The 15,908-nt window shown below is 41.3% G+C and overlaps 1 protein-coding gene across 13 annotated transcripts in view; it reads right to left on the bottom strand.

Moving 5' to 3' along the window:
• Positions 1-10,097: 10,097 nt before the first annotated feature.
• The window catches only part of SORBS2 (sorbin and SH3 domain containing 2), a 102,002-nt gene continuing 96,191 nt past the window's right edge, over positions 10,098-15,908 (bottom strand). For all 13 annotated transcript variants that reach the window (XM_047092125.1, XM_047092126.1, XM_047092127.1 and 10 more), the window contains 2 exons: positions 12,295-12,401; positions 10,098-10,418 (listed from right to left, as the gene is read on the bottom strand). In XM_047092125.1, coding sequence (XP_046948081.1) covers positions 10,357-10,418; positions 12,295-12,401 — 169 coding nt within the window. In that variant the 3' untranslated portion in view covers positions 10,098-10,356. The remainder of the gene's footprint in view (positions 10,419-12,294; positions 12,402-15,908) is intronic.

Below are 15,908 nucleotides of genomic sequence, written 5' to 3'. Positions count from 1 at the left end.
ATTCCAGAATGATCCCCAAATAATTATCATCAAATAATTATCAGCACCCATACAACACATCATCAGAAAGGAGGCTTAGACACCTTTGGATTGGAAATTTGCACCGTGGCCCTTGTTGTTGCTTTAAATCTTTTCTTGCAGGGAAGAATGTCTCCTGAGGGAGGAAGATTATTCATGACCCCATTTAGGAAATAGGTCATCTCCTCCGTGTATCATCAGTGTTGAGAAGTATGTTGTGGTTTTCAATACAGCTGTCTAGCAATTTATCTTTGATACTGAAAGAAATGCCATGCCCATTAATCCATGGGCAGATGTGCACTGAGCTTGTTTTCGTATCGTTTGACAGCTGACCAAAGGCATAACTGTGTGTGCTGAGGGATCCTGGATGGGTGGGAGGTCTAGATAGCACTAGCTCAGAGTTCATGAGCATTTTAAGACTCCTCCAGTAGGAGACAGAAGAAGAAAAAGAGTGAGGGACAGGCCCTGTTGTAAATACTTAGAACAGTGTCAGTGTTTCTCCTAGGGAGTAGATCAAAGATAAACTTGCTAGTTCCAATTCATTTCTGTCTTCCAGTAGCTATCCTTTTTTGCTGAAGGCGAAGGGGGGGGAAATGCCAGTAATTCTAGGGAGAAGCCTATGCTGTCAGCGACTCTGTGTAAGTAAGCAAATCTCATGTTTCTGGCCTGGTCCATGGCGACATACACAGATTCTGAATATCTTGATGTCTCTCTGTGTGTTTTCTTCTGTTTTGAATTAAACATTCTGTATTGCTATTGAGTCACCAAGAGGAGCGCAGTGGAATTATCAGAAAGAGTCATGACTTGCTGTGTCAATGGCTTTGAGTGTCATCCCCAAGGGTGTTTAGTGGAGATGTTGGTGGCATTCGGTCGGGAATGTTCAAGCCAGAATGCCTTGAATGCCAAGTTTGTTTGGAATTTTAGTCCTTGTATCAAAGCTCATCTATAGGAAACAACAACAAAAACGAGTAGCATTGGCTCAGATAGAGTCTAGTGTCTTGAGCAGTGACAATAAAAATGTGCTACTGGTTGGTATTACATTATAGACCCAATAACACCAATATTTCTGCCAATGTAATTTTGACACCAATTTTACTTGATACGATTGAGTCATTAGAAGAGACATACTGACTCCTTGCCGTTTTGTCCAAGGGAATTTTTCTGGCATAAGTATTATCTATAAATTCTTTTTTTTAAGTTTATCTGTTTGTCTTGAGAGAGAGAAAGAGAGACAGAGAGAGCACAGAAGCAGGAGAGGGCAGAGAGAGAGGGAGAGAGAATCCCAAGCCGGCTCAGCGCTATCAGTATGAAGCCCAGAGTGGGGCTCTGTCTCATGAACCGTGAGATCATGACCTGAGCTGAAATCAATAGTTGGACACTTAACCGACTGAGCCATCTGGGCGCCCCTATTTATAAATTCTTGAACTTATAACTCATCATGACCTTAATACTTATACCCTAAGGAGGAACATTGATATTTCATGATTATCCAATTAACAACTTCTGATTTTATTAGCTTTCAGTTTCTATCTTTCCATATTTTAACCCAGCCCATAAGGATATATATATATATACACACACACACACACACACACACACACACACACATATGTATATGTATATATATATTAAATATATATGTATTTACATATTTATAAATGTTGACATATTTATATACATTTTCTATATTCAGTGGCAAACAAGAGTTGGTTTAAAGTTTCAATGCCACCCTCCATTCCTTGTGGAAGGAAAACTAGCAGATTTTTGACACCTCCTTTGAAGGCTGTTCTGAGTATATATTTGAGATGTCTTCTTGAAGCATCACATTGAGACTATCTGGTGACACAAAATAGGTCAAGTAGTCTGGTCTTGTGGAATTAGGTGCCAACTAGAGATCTCAAAAGAGTGTGAGTACTTGAGGTATCTTCTGGAAAGATCCAGGCATCTATTAATTGTTTTGTTTTCTTTGGTTTTGGCCTCAGCAGCTCACCGTTTCCAAGTTGTGCAGTTACCATTTAGAATTGAGGTGTGCCTCCCACTGAGGGGGTAGCCATGGTGGCAGCAGCCCTTGCAAAACTTGGGGACCCAGAGTTCTGAACGGCTAGCAAGAGAATAACCCAGAAATCCCTGGAGCTTGTGGAGACATGAAAGGCTTTGGGTAGCTTCTCAATAAACCCCATACAGGCACCTTTAGCCACCAAGATGAGTTCAGCAAATTTGTTGAAATGAGACTGTGCTTCAGCGCCTGATCTTACGTTCTCAAGATTCAGGACAATGCTCTTCAATGACCTATGATTCCATAAAGTATGTTGTTACTGAACCTTCCAGACTCCCCGGAGGTACCCAGGCTCTGACTGATGTGCAGGTTGATGTGCAAAGACAATGGAGAAAGTTAAGATCAGAGATAGGGACTCCTTTCCCTGTGATGGATACCGCTACTGACTCAGAGCCCTCTGCTGTAAGATAAGTCGATGGTGGGTTTTCCTGTCAGTGCAAGTTTATGTGTAATTAACAGTGAGTTAGAAGATCTTGCTGAAGTTTTACCTCCTGGGACCTAGAATTTTTTTCCTGCGTTACAGGATACACCGTTGGTTATTTTTTGTTAAGGTGGCTCTATGTGGGTGGGTGGGCGTGCGCGTGCACGCGCACGCGTGCGGTGCCAGGGAAAAGGGGTCTCTTCTCTCCGTGAAGGCGTAAGCAGGAACTACTCAATAGTTATCCTTTGTTATATCTTGTTTTTATATGCAAATGTCAGATCAAGGACAGAGTTGGGGGAGGGGGAGTTGCAGTCGTCTGGGGAGCAAGATACGTGTACTGCCCACCGAGAATTGGGGAGCCGAGAAGGAAGAGTGTGTAGAGGTGAGAGGTCCGGAGGGAAGGACTGGATTATTTTTGTAGTACTGCCGTCGCAGAGGACCACAGACTGGGTGACTTACGCAACAGAAATTTATTTTCTCACATTGGGGGGCTACGGGTCTACGATCAAAGTGTCAACAAGAACGGAGTCTCCTGGAGGCCTCTCTTCTTGGCCTAGAGGTAGCTGTTTTCTCCCTGGGTCTTTACACGGTCTACTTTCTGCGCACATCTGTGTCTGAATCTCCGCGGTCATACTGAATTAGGGGCCACCCATCTGACCTCATTTTACCTTATTTACCTCTTTAAAGGCCCTACCTTCAATTAGAGTCACATTCTGAGGTCCTGGTGGTTAGGGCTTCAACTGAAATACGAATTTGGGGGGATATAGGTCAGCCATATCAGAGACTGTGCTCCTCCTTTTGTGTTTAAATGGTCACTATTCCTGTAGGTGTTGACTAGAGACGAGAATGTTCCCAGTCTTTTATTCACTAGGAACGTAGATGTGACTCTCGCTGCAGATGGTGTGAATGATTTGAGGGGCACAGTTGGATGCCTCAAGTTAAGCCTCAGGAGACGGCACCTTCCAGGTTCTCACTCAGAGCCCAGGCTAGCCTCGTCGCGAACCCCCTATGGTCTGCATGTCTTCTGGAAGGAGGTGGAGTCTCTCTTCACCAACCATGAGACCTACGAACAGCTTCCTAATAACTGAACTCATCTTACCTCACACACCCAGCCCCTGACACAACTACACTCTCTCTGAGATCCTCTGTAGGAGAGAATGTACTCTGCTCTAGATGGGCCATTTTGTCCACAGAGATTTCCCACAGATTAATGTTTATCTATAAGCAATCACCTATTATCTTACTCCATATTTACTTTTGTATGCATTTTGTTCTTACCTCCCAAATTTGGGAAGAGGGACTGCTTTCTGCCAAAGTATCTGGTATTGCCAGATGTAGGGAGAATATAGAGACCGTTAGGCCTCTGGCTCTCGGCTCTTTAACCATGGATTAAAAAAAAATGTTTAATAAGATGAGCTACAGTATGGTTCCCCTAAGTAGTATGGGTTCCCCCGAGCAGCAGTTCTGAACCTCAGCACTACAGACATGTGGGGCTGGATACTTGTTGTGAGGACAGCCCTGTATCCGGGAGGGTTTAGAAGCATTCCTGGCCCCTACGCCCTGGACGCCAGCAGTGATATACCTGCCACCCCGAGTTGTGACAAGCACAAATGTCTCCACACATTGCCTAGTGTCCCCTAGGAAAGAAACAACATTGTCCTGGGTGAGCAGCACTGTGCTTTCACATTATAAAGACGTTTTCGATCTAACTTGTCTGGAATATATCTACTTTCAAAATAAATGATTATCTGTCCTGTCAGTTTTGACTCAAAACCTGTGCACTTTGCTAACGTCCAAGATGGTTTGGAGGTTGCATTCCACTGCTCTGAAGTTCACATATATTTCAATTTAACATCTCTGTTTCTTTGGCCACTCCTTAGCTATAAAAATGCCTCACACGTGTGATAGCTTATGGTAGGGGGCTAATAAATGTTATTTTCTTTTCCCTCTTCGTCTTTTCTCTCCTCCCCATAGCAATTCCTCAGATTGCAACAGATTTTCCAGCCTAGTGATAATTCTGTAATTCTTGCTTCTTGACTTTGAATTAATTACAGGTTCATAAGTCCTGGGGATTGACTTTGACTTTTCCTCACTCTTTTTATGAACCTTGGTAGTGTCACATTGACTTGGAAACCTGATTTCTCCCCCCCTTCTCCCCTCCCCTCCTCCTCCTTCTTCTTAGTTTTCAGAGTCCTGCTCAATATTAAGTGCGGGTTATGAAACAGTATGTTCGGTATGAATCCACTTTTGCCTGCACACTACGTACTAGAAACACACTAATCTGCACGTGCAGAAAACACTCTGGAAGAGTGTATTCCAAAGTGTAATCTGTACCCTAAATGGGACTGTTAGTGATTCTATGTTTCTTCTTTTTACTCATTTATATTTCTAACTTTTTCCCGTTAAGTGTCTGTTGCCTGTATAATTAAAAAGGAAAAAAATGCTTCAAGAAGTCATTCTCAAGCTTCCTTGACACTTGTCCACGGGTGTTGTTATTGGTAACAAGAGTTTTGTTTGAAATGGCACTTATTTTTAGAAGACACTGGGACTACTGAGTCACCCATCGTATTTTAGGGAAAAGGATGAAACAAGAAACCCCAAAAGAACAGGTGAAGATTTGCTAGGCAGATTTCTGTCTTGCACTGAAAGTTTTTTGGGTCAAGATATATGTATGTGCATGAGCTCAGATGGAATTTTCCTGAGCTGAGTGGCTGAATTTAGCAGTGAGCTAAGGCTTAGCGAGTCGTCCAGCGGAGAATGGCTAGCGTATCCTGGGACTTGGTATATTGAAAAGATGTTCTGTAAGCACACTGCGTTCCTAGAGCATGCTGGGCTTGTCTCTCTCCCAGTGGCTCAACAATACCAAGAACTTCCCAAAGCACCCAGAGTTTCCCAGAGCTGAGTTGGCTCATAAGCAACAGTCCCTAGGGCCATAATGAATCATAACTCATGGACAGGCTTATGCTCAATTAAAACGTCAATAATCAAAGTCATTTTCTCCCTGGTTACCATGTGCTTTTAGAATCGAAAGTTAGCTTTCCTCAGGGAAACACTATTTCGCTATTACACCCTCTCTCGTCATCCCATGCACAGCAAGGGGCTGTTATGAGTGGCTGACTCCTCGTGATGGCAGAGTCTGGGAAAATGATGGGGCGGAAGGAGGTAAGCGGATGTAGCTGTTTAACTCGGAGCGCACGGTTAGATCAACAGTGTGTTTAGCACCAAGCTTGGTTGATTCAGAAGAAAGAGCACAGGCTTGGAAGATAGACAAACCATATTTTGAATCTGATTTCCATCTTACGTTTCATATCAACTTCTCAGAGCCTCAGCTTCGTCACCTATAAAATAGGCACAAAGCTGATTTCCTCTTAGATTTGTTGTGAAGATAAACCCGTGGGACGCATGTAAGTTACCGCCTGGTAATACAGCGGACGTTCAGTGTTCCTTTCCCTCTGGTCAGTTTTCCGGTTTGTTGCTGTCAGTTGGCATAGACCAGGGTTTCACAGGCTTTGTCTCTAGTGAGACTGATAGTAAATATTTTAGGTTTTGTGTGCCAGGAGGCAAAATTGAGGATAATATGTACACAATTATGTAACAAAGAGAAAACAAATTTCCACCAGTTTATTGATGAAATTCAAAATACAGTAATATTGGGGTAAAGTTTTTAGTGTAGATCTACCAGTGAGAGGAAACAGATCCTTTTTCTGGGGAGACAACATTTCACTTAATTGGGGTTCAAAATTTGTGTTCCCTATCATCAAATTGATCGCCAATGTCTATCTATACAAATAGTGAGACGCCAATGGTTATTCCTAATTTGCAAGCCATAAAAAAACAGGTAGCAAGCTGAATTTGGTCCACAGGCCTTAGGTTGCCAATCCCTGGTGTAGACCACTTATTAATAACGCCAGTCTCTGCTTGTGCTCTGAGCCAATCATTCACGATGAGGACATGATTTGAAACCATAACTATACGTAAATAGCTATTAGAAGGCTATAATCTGGAAAGGAAGATGGAATGATTCAGTCTTTAAATAAACAGACTTTTGGAAGCTGACAGAATACTTAGTCTTTTGGATTACCTGATTCCTCAAAGTATACCACCTCTTGCGGCTGAAATCTGGACAAGAATAGGAAGAAATAATCAGGCCACGCGAACTGACCACCTACACAGAGATCAAGCAGTGAATGATCATGGGAACAGTTACTCAAACAGGTTCTTTTTGCTTTCCATCAAATAAGAGCTGGGCATACCTGCTTTTAGTGAGGGTGTCGCTAAAGGAGGGATTAAAATTTGGCACCTAAGGTACCAGAGGGTCCCTTGTTGCCACTCTTTCACTGACTGAGAGGGCCGACTAGTGCACAGATGTGAGTCCACAGCAGATCGAGGCGGATAAGCAGACAGTGCTTTACAGGCCCTGCCGTACTGAGTTTGCAACAAGGGACCCTACTCCACCTGCCAGGGAGGCTTCTAGTAGCATAAATGGCATGCCTTAAAGTAATTTTTGGTGTATGATGATGCGCATGCGTTGACATAAAATCAAGTAAGATAGGTTACTAAAAGTGAGGCAATTCTAAAGCAAAAAGTAATTCAAGATTCCACCTGGAATGCTGGCATCCACAACGAGGAGGCATCGCAGGCACGTCACACCGTGGTGTAGTTGCTCTGGACCTCAGAGCAGTACCCGCATGGCGGGGATACAAGTCTGGGCAAACCGCAAAGGTGTGGAGGGGGTTCCTGGGCGCGGGGCTTTGATAAGGCTGCTGTGCCATTTCAGCAGGTTTTACGGAGAAGCCCAAGTGAGTAATTCTCAAGTGGGAAGAGGGAATCTAGATTTTGATGGGTGTGTTTTTAAAATCCCAGATTTGTATTTTCAGGGTGTTGATCATTTGGCAAGAGATTCACTTGAAGAGAGCAATGGAAAGAGACACCCGGAGTACACAGATAAGCACCCCGACCTTATCAGATTCAGATTCACCTGGTGAAATTACCCATAAGTGCTCTGATGGAAACAGGAACAAAAGAATATTCTGGGGCATATTCTTCACACAAAGGGAACACATTTTGGTGGAGAGCTAATATACAGTGGAAGTTATCCAATGGAATGGAAGGGTCCAAGGTGAGAATTAAGGTGAACCAACTTGACAAAACACCTCTGATAACGCAATTGCCAACAGAGGAATGTATGTGTTTCTGAATGCGAGAGATAGATGTCGATGAGGGCTGATACACATAGAACCACAAGGGTCCAAGGTCTATTAGAAAGGATCCAAGGTGGGGAGCTAGCCCTTTACTATTTGTGTGTGAGAAAAGCACATAATTTGAAATTTGCCAAAAGCTTGTGGGTATTACCAGGGACTGCCCATGCCGATGGTGATAAAGCTTTTTAGGGAAGTAATTTTAAAATTTAAGGTAGTTGAGTTGAGAAAGTGCTTCCAACTTCCTGTAATTAACTTCTTGGAAAAATAGCTGTTTCTGAGGCAGAAATATTTTTAAATGTGTTGCTTTTAGCTGAGTGGTGATTTTCAGCCAAAGAGTATTCATTCCGCAAATGAGGTTTAGTGATGAGTTTAAAGAATATTTCTTCTCTGAGCTGATGCATATACATCTTTTCTCCATTTGTGTATCAGGAGAACATAGAGTAAATGCATTTTCTCTTGGCTTACGGAAGAAATTGGGGGTAAACTACACAATTTTCTTACGGAGAAATGTCAAAAAGAAAAACTAAGGTATACTTCCAAGCAAAATTTATTAGATGTCTATTCAAGAAAAACACAACGACCTTCGCTTATAAGAATTCAAAGTCAATAAGCTGAAAGCCAGGTATGAATATTTTTCCTTTTAAAATCAGATACAGAGAGTAGAAACAGTAATTTTTCTTAAATATGACAGGCAACAGATATTGAAATCTTTTCTCATAAATGGCATCAAAGATAAATATTCATTTATCAGCAAAGCTGCATGCAGTTGACTCAATTTCAAACCCAAAGCCTTTAAAATATAAAGCTGCTTGTGAATTTGACAGTAATCAAGGTAGTCTACTCAAAGATGTTTCTTTACCTTCTTTCTAATGAGATTCCTCTGTAATCAGTATTTATGTACATTTCAGTTTGGCTGCTCAGATCTTGTAAGTTCATAAACTTTTGCATAAATGCTATCTTACAGAATCGCGCAATCAAGGCGTGCTTGTGATCTGTGGGATATGTAAAGGATAATCTGTTGAAAGTGTTTTAGCTTAGTTTAAAGTGAAGGATAAAGACCAAATTAGGAAATTCCCATTTTCTCAACAACTAAATAGTCTGTACAAAAGAGCAAACATATGTACAAAATGCTAGGGCCTACGTACGTTGTGAAAAGATCAATCACTGTCCACGGAAGAAACGCCATAAAAAGTTTTATCTATAAGGTGCTCAAGATCCAAATATGAATAGTTCTTATGCAAAGTCATAAGAAATACAAAGCTAGTTCTCAAGGTATGTGTAATTCAGGCACTGTTGACCACATTAAATCTTTCAGGTCCCAAAACCATTTTGTAAATGTCTACTTCAGGGCAGAAAATATAACCCGAATGATTTAACATTGCCTCTAAAAAGTGCCTAATGTATTCCGAGGAAATATTTTTACACACACCAGGAAAATCAGGCTCAACATATTCCTGTCCTCAAATGTAGCCAGGATTCTGAGTTCCATAGAAGAAAAATAATTATCATAGTAAAAATAATTGTATTGATCATAATCCTTGCTAAAACCAGCCTTCATACTTGTGATGCTTCTGAAGTACTCTATTTCTATAAAATAATGTGTGGGATTCCTTTACATTTCCATAAAATGTACAACATACCATATGGATTGTCTGTTTTCACACAATCTCAAATGTATATGTGTGCACACAGTGAAATCTTACCTATGAATATTGCTTACAGATACTTTCAAGTGTCTACGTTAGGATAATTCTTTGCACCTCTCACTAACACTGTTTTTATTAAAATTTTATCAGATAAATAAAACACTAAGAGCTCATTGTTCATGATGCTGATTATTACATTTTAATATAAAATAGCAATGCAACTTTACAACACAATAGGTTTTTTTTTTTGTTTTTGTTTTTGTTTTTTTTTTTTGTCGTCTAGCTAAACCTCTTATAGTCTCATGATTATTACCAAAGGCTCTTAATCACTTACGGTTTGCACTTCTAAAAAGTACAGAAGAGACTGCAGGAAAAGGCTCCTATTTGAAAACTCACATTCAATCAACAAAATCACACTCATTCGGATTAACTTTCCTACTCTTGCTTTAGATTTTTGTAATCACTGTGCGTATTACAATATATAAGTGCAGGCAAACGATAGCCGAAGTACAGTTTTCATGTCGTGTAAACCAGGACACTAGGCAAACTCGTGAAAGGAAAATACACTGCCAAGCTAAGGATGCGAAAATGCAAACACAGCATTTAGTAATACACAATCTCTGGCTGCCTGAGGGGAGAATATCTTTCGAAGTGAACTAGAGAGTCTCCTTGAGACATTTCCTTTTTTTTTTTTTTTTTTTTGCCTCAAATACGTAACCCTTTCTAACTATAATGATTTTCTTTCTGATCTCACGTATCGACTTCTCAAAGTTTAGAGCAGACATCAGGGATATGCACTTTCATGCGGAAGCGAGTCTGCTAGCCTCCCCAGGGCGGGGCAGCAGGAAGTTCCTTTGCTGGTGGTCTGGTGGCAGATAGAGATGGTGACAGTGGGTGAACTTCTACTGGAAACTGGAAGGCAGGACAGCGGGAGGAGGAGGCCTAAGGGTATCTTTCAGGCAAGGTTATACAGATGTGGTGCTGAAATGCAGCGTAAAAAGGAGGGAGAGTGATTCACAGCCTCTTGACATAGTTTCCGGGAAAAGTACCAAAGAATTTGGTTCTTCTCGAGGTTCCTGAAAATAGAAGCAGCAAATGAAACGGACAGCAATGAAATAATCGGTTTTTCTTGCGGTCTTGAAAGCTCTTCATTTACAAGCCTTCACTAAGAGAGCAAGCCCAGCAGGGTTTGGGAAAGAGAGCAAACTCACTTGAAGGCATAGCAGACAAAGTGAGCGGTTTTATTTGTACTGCCTGCCGCCTTCACTGCCTCCTAAGGTTCGGCGCTGCGCTCCCAGCCCGCACCAGACTGAAGGGAAAAAAAAGCTCCGCCTCCCCGCGTGGAGGGAAAGACAGTCCCGCTGAGGAGGTGGGTTTTTAAGTGTAACGATGTTGAGTATAAGGATGCTCCATCACCAAGGCTGCTAGGCAAGAGTGAGGAAAGGAAAAAGCACGGGGGAAGTGACGTTTTCAAGGACAATCTAAATAAAGACAAGGCTGGCAGTGTGATGGGATGGACTAGAAAAGTGCCACGCGGTGTAACAATGGCCTATCAGGGACTATCCAGTTTTGTGATGTCACAGAAGATCACGCTGAATGCCGCCTCATTCATTTACAAATAGCACTGCCAGAGTCCTTGCTAAAACATAAAAATTTACAGTCACCAAAGGAAAAAAAAAGGCCAAGAACTCTTTGTAGACAGGGGTTCATCATCAGGTACGACTGGCCATCATCGTGATTGCCTTCGGTTTCACATAACAGAATTCCTTTGAAACTGTTAATAAAGGTTGGTGTGCTGAATTCTTCCTTAGGATTTCTAGCGCGAATGGAGTGAAGAGAGGCTCTACGGTTTCATTTACATTCTGGAACTTCTTGTCTTGGTTTGATTTTCTTTTCACCTGTGTGGGTTAGCCATTTACTTTTGTTCTAAATGGGGGGATTAATATGAACAGAAGCAGAGGCTGGTGTCTGCTCGGTTCTTTGATTATTTTCCTCACTGATTACCTGTCTATAGAAAGCCCTGGTTCCCTCATCTTGTCTCCTCTCTCCCCTCTGCCTGTCTTTCTTTCTTTCTTTCTTTCTTTCTTTCTTTCTTTCTTTCTTTCTTTCTTTCTTTCTTTCTTTCTTTCTTTCTTTCTACCTCTTTCCTGTGTGTCCCATTGTATGATTCTCTTATCTACAAAAGTTTTCTCAGAAAAGCTCTAGTCTTCTTTTAAGATGGTAAGAACGTGATTGCCTTTTAAGTGGTAAGAATGGAACCTCTCTCAACTTTTACCAAAAATTAACATAAAGGTGGATCATTGAACTTTCGGGGCACTTAACATCAGACCTAGTAAGTAGATGAACTGCTCGCTGCGTCTTGTTTTTTTCCAATTAGATCCTCACTGCGGACACCTAACCGCCCACCCGACAGAGTGATACTGTTTCTCGTTTAGGAAACACCGTTGTTATGGTTCTTAGACCTCGGTCTTTCCTGGTTGGTGCTATTCGAAGACATTTGCTTCTCCCAGTGGAAGTGGAACTAAAACTAGCAGAAAAATCACGTATGGCCAAAGCAGTAGATACTAAGCCATATTAAAAATGCAGGGCATGGGGCGCCTGGGTGGCGCAGTCGGTTAAGCGTCCGACTTCAGCCAGGTCACGATCTCGCGGTCCGTGAGTTCGAGCCCCGCGTCAGGCTCTGGGCTGATGGCTCAGAGCCTGGAGCCTGTTTCCGATTCTGTGTCTCCCTCTCTCTCTGCCCCTCCCCCGTTCATGCTCTGTCTCTCTCTGTCCCAAAAAAATAAATAAACGTTGAAAAAAAAAAATTAAAAAAAAAAAAATGCAGGGCAACGTGTGAAAGATCCGAGGCATCGCAAGTGCCTTTGCCTATCGCAAGTGAGCAAATACGAGCAAGTTCTAAGGCGGCCAGAGGGGTGTGGAAGGAGGGTGTGGGAGGAAGTGTACACATACCCACAAACCATCCATCGTCACACTTCTCCATCACATCAATGACATCGCTTTCTCTGAGTTCCAGCTCATCTTCATTCCTAGGAGTATAGTTATACAGAGCCTGAAACCTTAAACAGGACAAATGGATGCGTTTAAAAACAAATCTTTACACCTTTGTGAAACTATAGAAAATTATACAATAGTCATTTTGCTGTCAACGTTTCTATTCTTATTAACGTGTGAAATTAGTATAAATCTTTGGTAAGCGTGAAAAGTAAATAGAAATATTTAGATTTTCATGGGACTTAGACCACATTGATAGCATTTCAAAACTACAGTGAGGAGTATTTGTGGAAGGTTAGAGTATCCACAAGTTGGATTAAAACATTTTGACATTTCTAAATCAGGCCTGGATTCCAATTGTCCACTCATAGATATCATGAAGACATTAAATAAGAGTATAGAATATAAAAGAAGTGATATGTGCATTATCCAGCAATGTAAAAATGAGAAAGGGTTACAGGTTTAGCTGACTATAATCAAAAGCAAATAATTGGGACTTCCAAGTTGAATTTTCAAGTGATTCTAAATTGAGATGTGCAAACTGTGTTAGTCATGTCTTCTAAATCGCTATGTGGGGATTACTGTAAAAGAAAAGGTTATTTTTTCCGCCAACAGGAATTCTTTACAGCCACTTAGTTTTATAGTTGGAATCAGTGTTTTATGAGGATTTAGAATTTGAAAATCTGATGTAATTCACCTCTGAAGTCAAGCAGGTGTATTCTATGCTCACTGATTACTGAGCCAATATCAAACAATAGATTATGGGTATAAGTTTCGTTTTAAAAAGGGTCCTGGAGAAATTGTGTTTGATGTTGGAACTCTCCCTTGAAATAATTTTATGTAAAAAAGAATTACTGACAGAATGCTACCAGTTTCCTTTCTCTGCCTGAATTCTTTGAACGCCTTTATTTGGGTGACATTGATCAGTAAAATTGAATTTGTGGTTAACAAAATAGTATGTATTTTACTGCATATTAACATGGATTGGCATTTCGGAAAGTGAAGACACAAGTCCTAGCAGCTGAGCAGTTCAAGAAGCAATTGATACGCAATTAACATGAAAACTTTCTATCACTATTAAAATATTACCAATAGAATGAGGGGGATTTTAAAAACTCAGTGAACTTTTGTTTTTGCTGCTTCTTATAACAGTTGTGTAATTCTGCCAGTGCAAGAAAATAAAAACCACATTTCAGGGCCCTTTGGATTTTTAAGGTCAACTTTAGAAAGCAGATAATATTGAATACTGCTGGAACAAGAATGATTTACATCTAATTACTTCATTCAGTCAGAAAATCACATTTTGGGGGAACAAAACTATTCTATCATTTGAACTCAAACAGCATGTCATAAATCAGGGACATGGCTCCGTTGGCTTTCCTCTCTGTCCATGAACTTTTTCAGATTGGGGGACCCAGATAAAGTTGGCTTGTGGTGGGGGTTAGCGATGGTGGTGGTTGTCTGGGAAAGAGCTGGTGAGATGTGATGCCTAACATCATCTCCTAGAATACATTATTTTCTCTGGCTGGTACCAAAGCCTGAAATCACAACATTAGAGCTGTCTTTCCCTGTTAATATTTTATCCTGCTAGGGAATCTTTTCTGCCACTTGTGCTCTTTTGAAACTGGGCATCTGATGTCTTCTGTTGAAAAAGGATTCTGATTAAGGAGAAGGACAGAGAAAGGTAGCCAGAATCCCAGAGCAGTGGTAAAAAAGACAGGGAGGTGTTGAAAACCAACATTGCTTAATTTCACTATTTCCACAGGGCCAGCCCTGATTAGAGGAGACCTATTATTTTGTTGTTTGCTTTAAGGATTTGATTTGGAGGCTGCTCTGGTGAAGGGACGCTATCTTTTCTATATTCATGTGGGGAAAGTTGATTTCAACCTGGTCCCTTTGCCAGTGTCACATTTGAGGGAGAAAGTCATTCCTGGGCTGCTGATTCTATGGATATACATTGAAGCTCTCCCTTTGGGAAACACTGATTCTCTGATTGAGCTTTTGAGGCTTCAGCCTTCTTCCCTTGGGCACTTGTCCAAACTCTTATGGAGACAGGCCCATTTAAGGCCACCAAACCCCAGCTGCTTGAAGAATCTCAAGGTCCCAAGGGCTAAAAAAAACAAAATTGGCACAAACTCCTACTTCACTTTGGTATGACAAAAGCCAGTATGCTCCTCAACATTTACTTACCATTCGGGTTTAATTAGACCACACACACATAAAAAAAAAAAAGGGAAAAGGAAAAAAATTGGGAGTTTCATGGAAAACATAAACAAACCTTCCGGAAACCCCTCTGCCTCTGCTGGCTTTCAAAACCAGTGTTGCACGACAGGAAATGCAGCCGAATTACAATTAAAATGCTATTTTGAAAGATGTGTCGGTGAGATGAATGATGGTGGTGAGGTCAGGATGCTTCAAAAAGAAATTTGTCTTTTAAATAAAAAATGCTCAGCCAAGTTTGAAGCTGTCTCTATAACTTGCAATGTCTCCTGTAACACATTTTATTATAATTCTGAATTGCGGCAACATTATAACCTTAGGTACCTATTTTCATTCCAATCTATTTTTTAAAAGAAAGAAATTAAGTGACACCCCATCATCCCACTCCTTGGGGTTGTAATCAAATAGAAATTTAGTAATGTTTAGTAGATGTTTCTAAAGTCCACAGCAGGACCTTGAAAAAGTGCCTTCTCCCACCTGTGAGCTCTGTGGTTTCCATAAATACCCAAATGACCACACTTGGAAGTATTAACTTTCTATGACATAAAACAGTATAACATAATATACCTATTAATGCGTAATCTCCTTAACAGCTGCTTAATACGATGTGCTGGTAACACAATAGACCTAAACAGGCCGGGAATTTATTTTTTGTGTTGTGTTCCTATCATTTGCTTAAATAAGGCAACAAACCAAAACTTTAGAATTACAGGTCATACTTGATTTTTAAAAATTTTTTTCAGTTAAATGGAACTCGGAATGATTCTTACTTCCAGCGTGTTCTTTTCATAATCTTTCCCTAACAAGAAAACCTTTCTGGCTGGCCTCGGTGACAGGCAGTCTCAGGTGAGAGATGGTTTCTGAAGAGCATGCTTTCAGCTCACTGCCAGGTCTCTGAGAAGCGAGGAGGGAGCCAGAGGTCAGGAAGGCTCCAGGCCACTTGCTCTACCCCAGGGGGGAAGGGCGTGCGCCGTGGGCTGGAGGTCCTGCTTATGCTCAGGGGTACCTCACAAGGTTTAGTTCCGTCCGTGCTCCCATCTGTGTTCCTTCCCAGGGGTCTAGCTCCTGACCTACAGGCTAAAGTAAGTAGGGAAGTAGGTCGCCGCTGAACATCTATTATGGGCAAAATGGAGCAGAAATGGATACACACGCCAAAGAGCATCTTAAAGACAATGTGTGACACCTTCGATTTGAGGTGACTTGTGGGTCAGAGAGGAGAGGGAATTTGTAAGCGGGAAAAGGCATTTAACTGAATGACAGTGACTGTTTTAATACGCTGCCATTCCCGAAGACCTTTGTCAAAAGGCAACCTTGGAATTTTGTTACTGACTTATCACTTCTGGTCTACTTTG

The sequence above is a fragment of the Lynx rufus genome, unplaced genomic scaffold (genome assembly GCF_022079265.1).
Source record: "Lynx rufus isolate CCGP_SWC_20201006 ecotype Redwood Valley unplaced genomic scaffold, mLynRuf1.p SCAF_3, whole genome shotgun sequence".
In the NCBI taxonomy this organism is placed as follows: Eukaryota; Metazoa; Chordata; class Mammalia; order Carnivora; family Felidae; genus Lynx; species Lynx rufus.
Note: the sequence above shows the minus strand (reverse complement) of the source record. Positions and strands in the feature narration are given on the sequence as shown.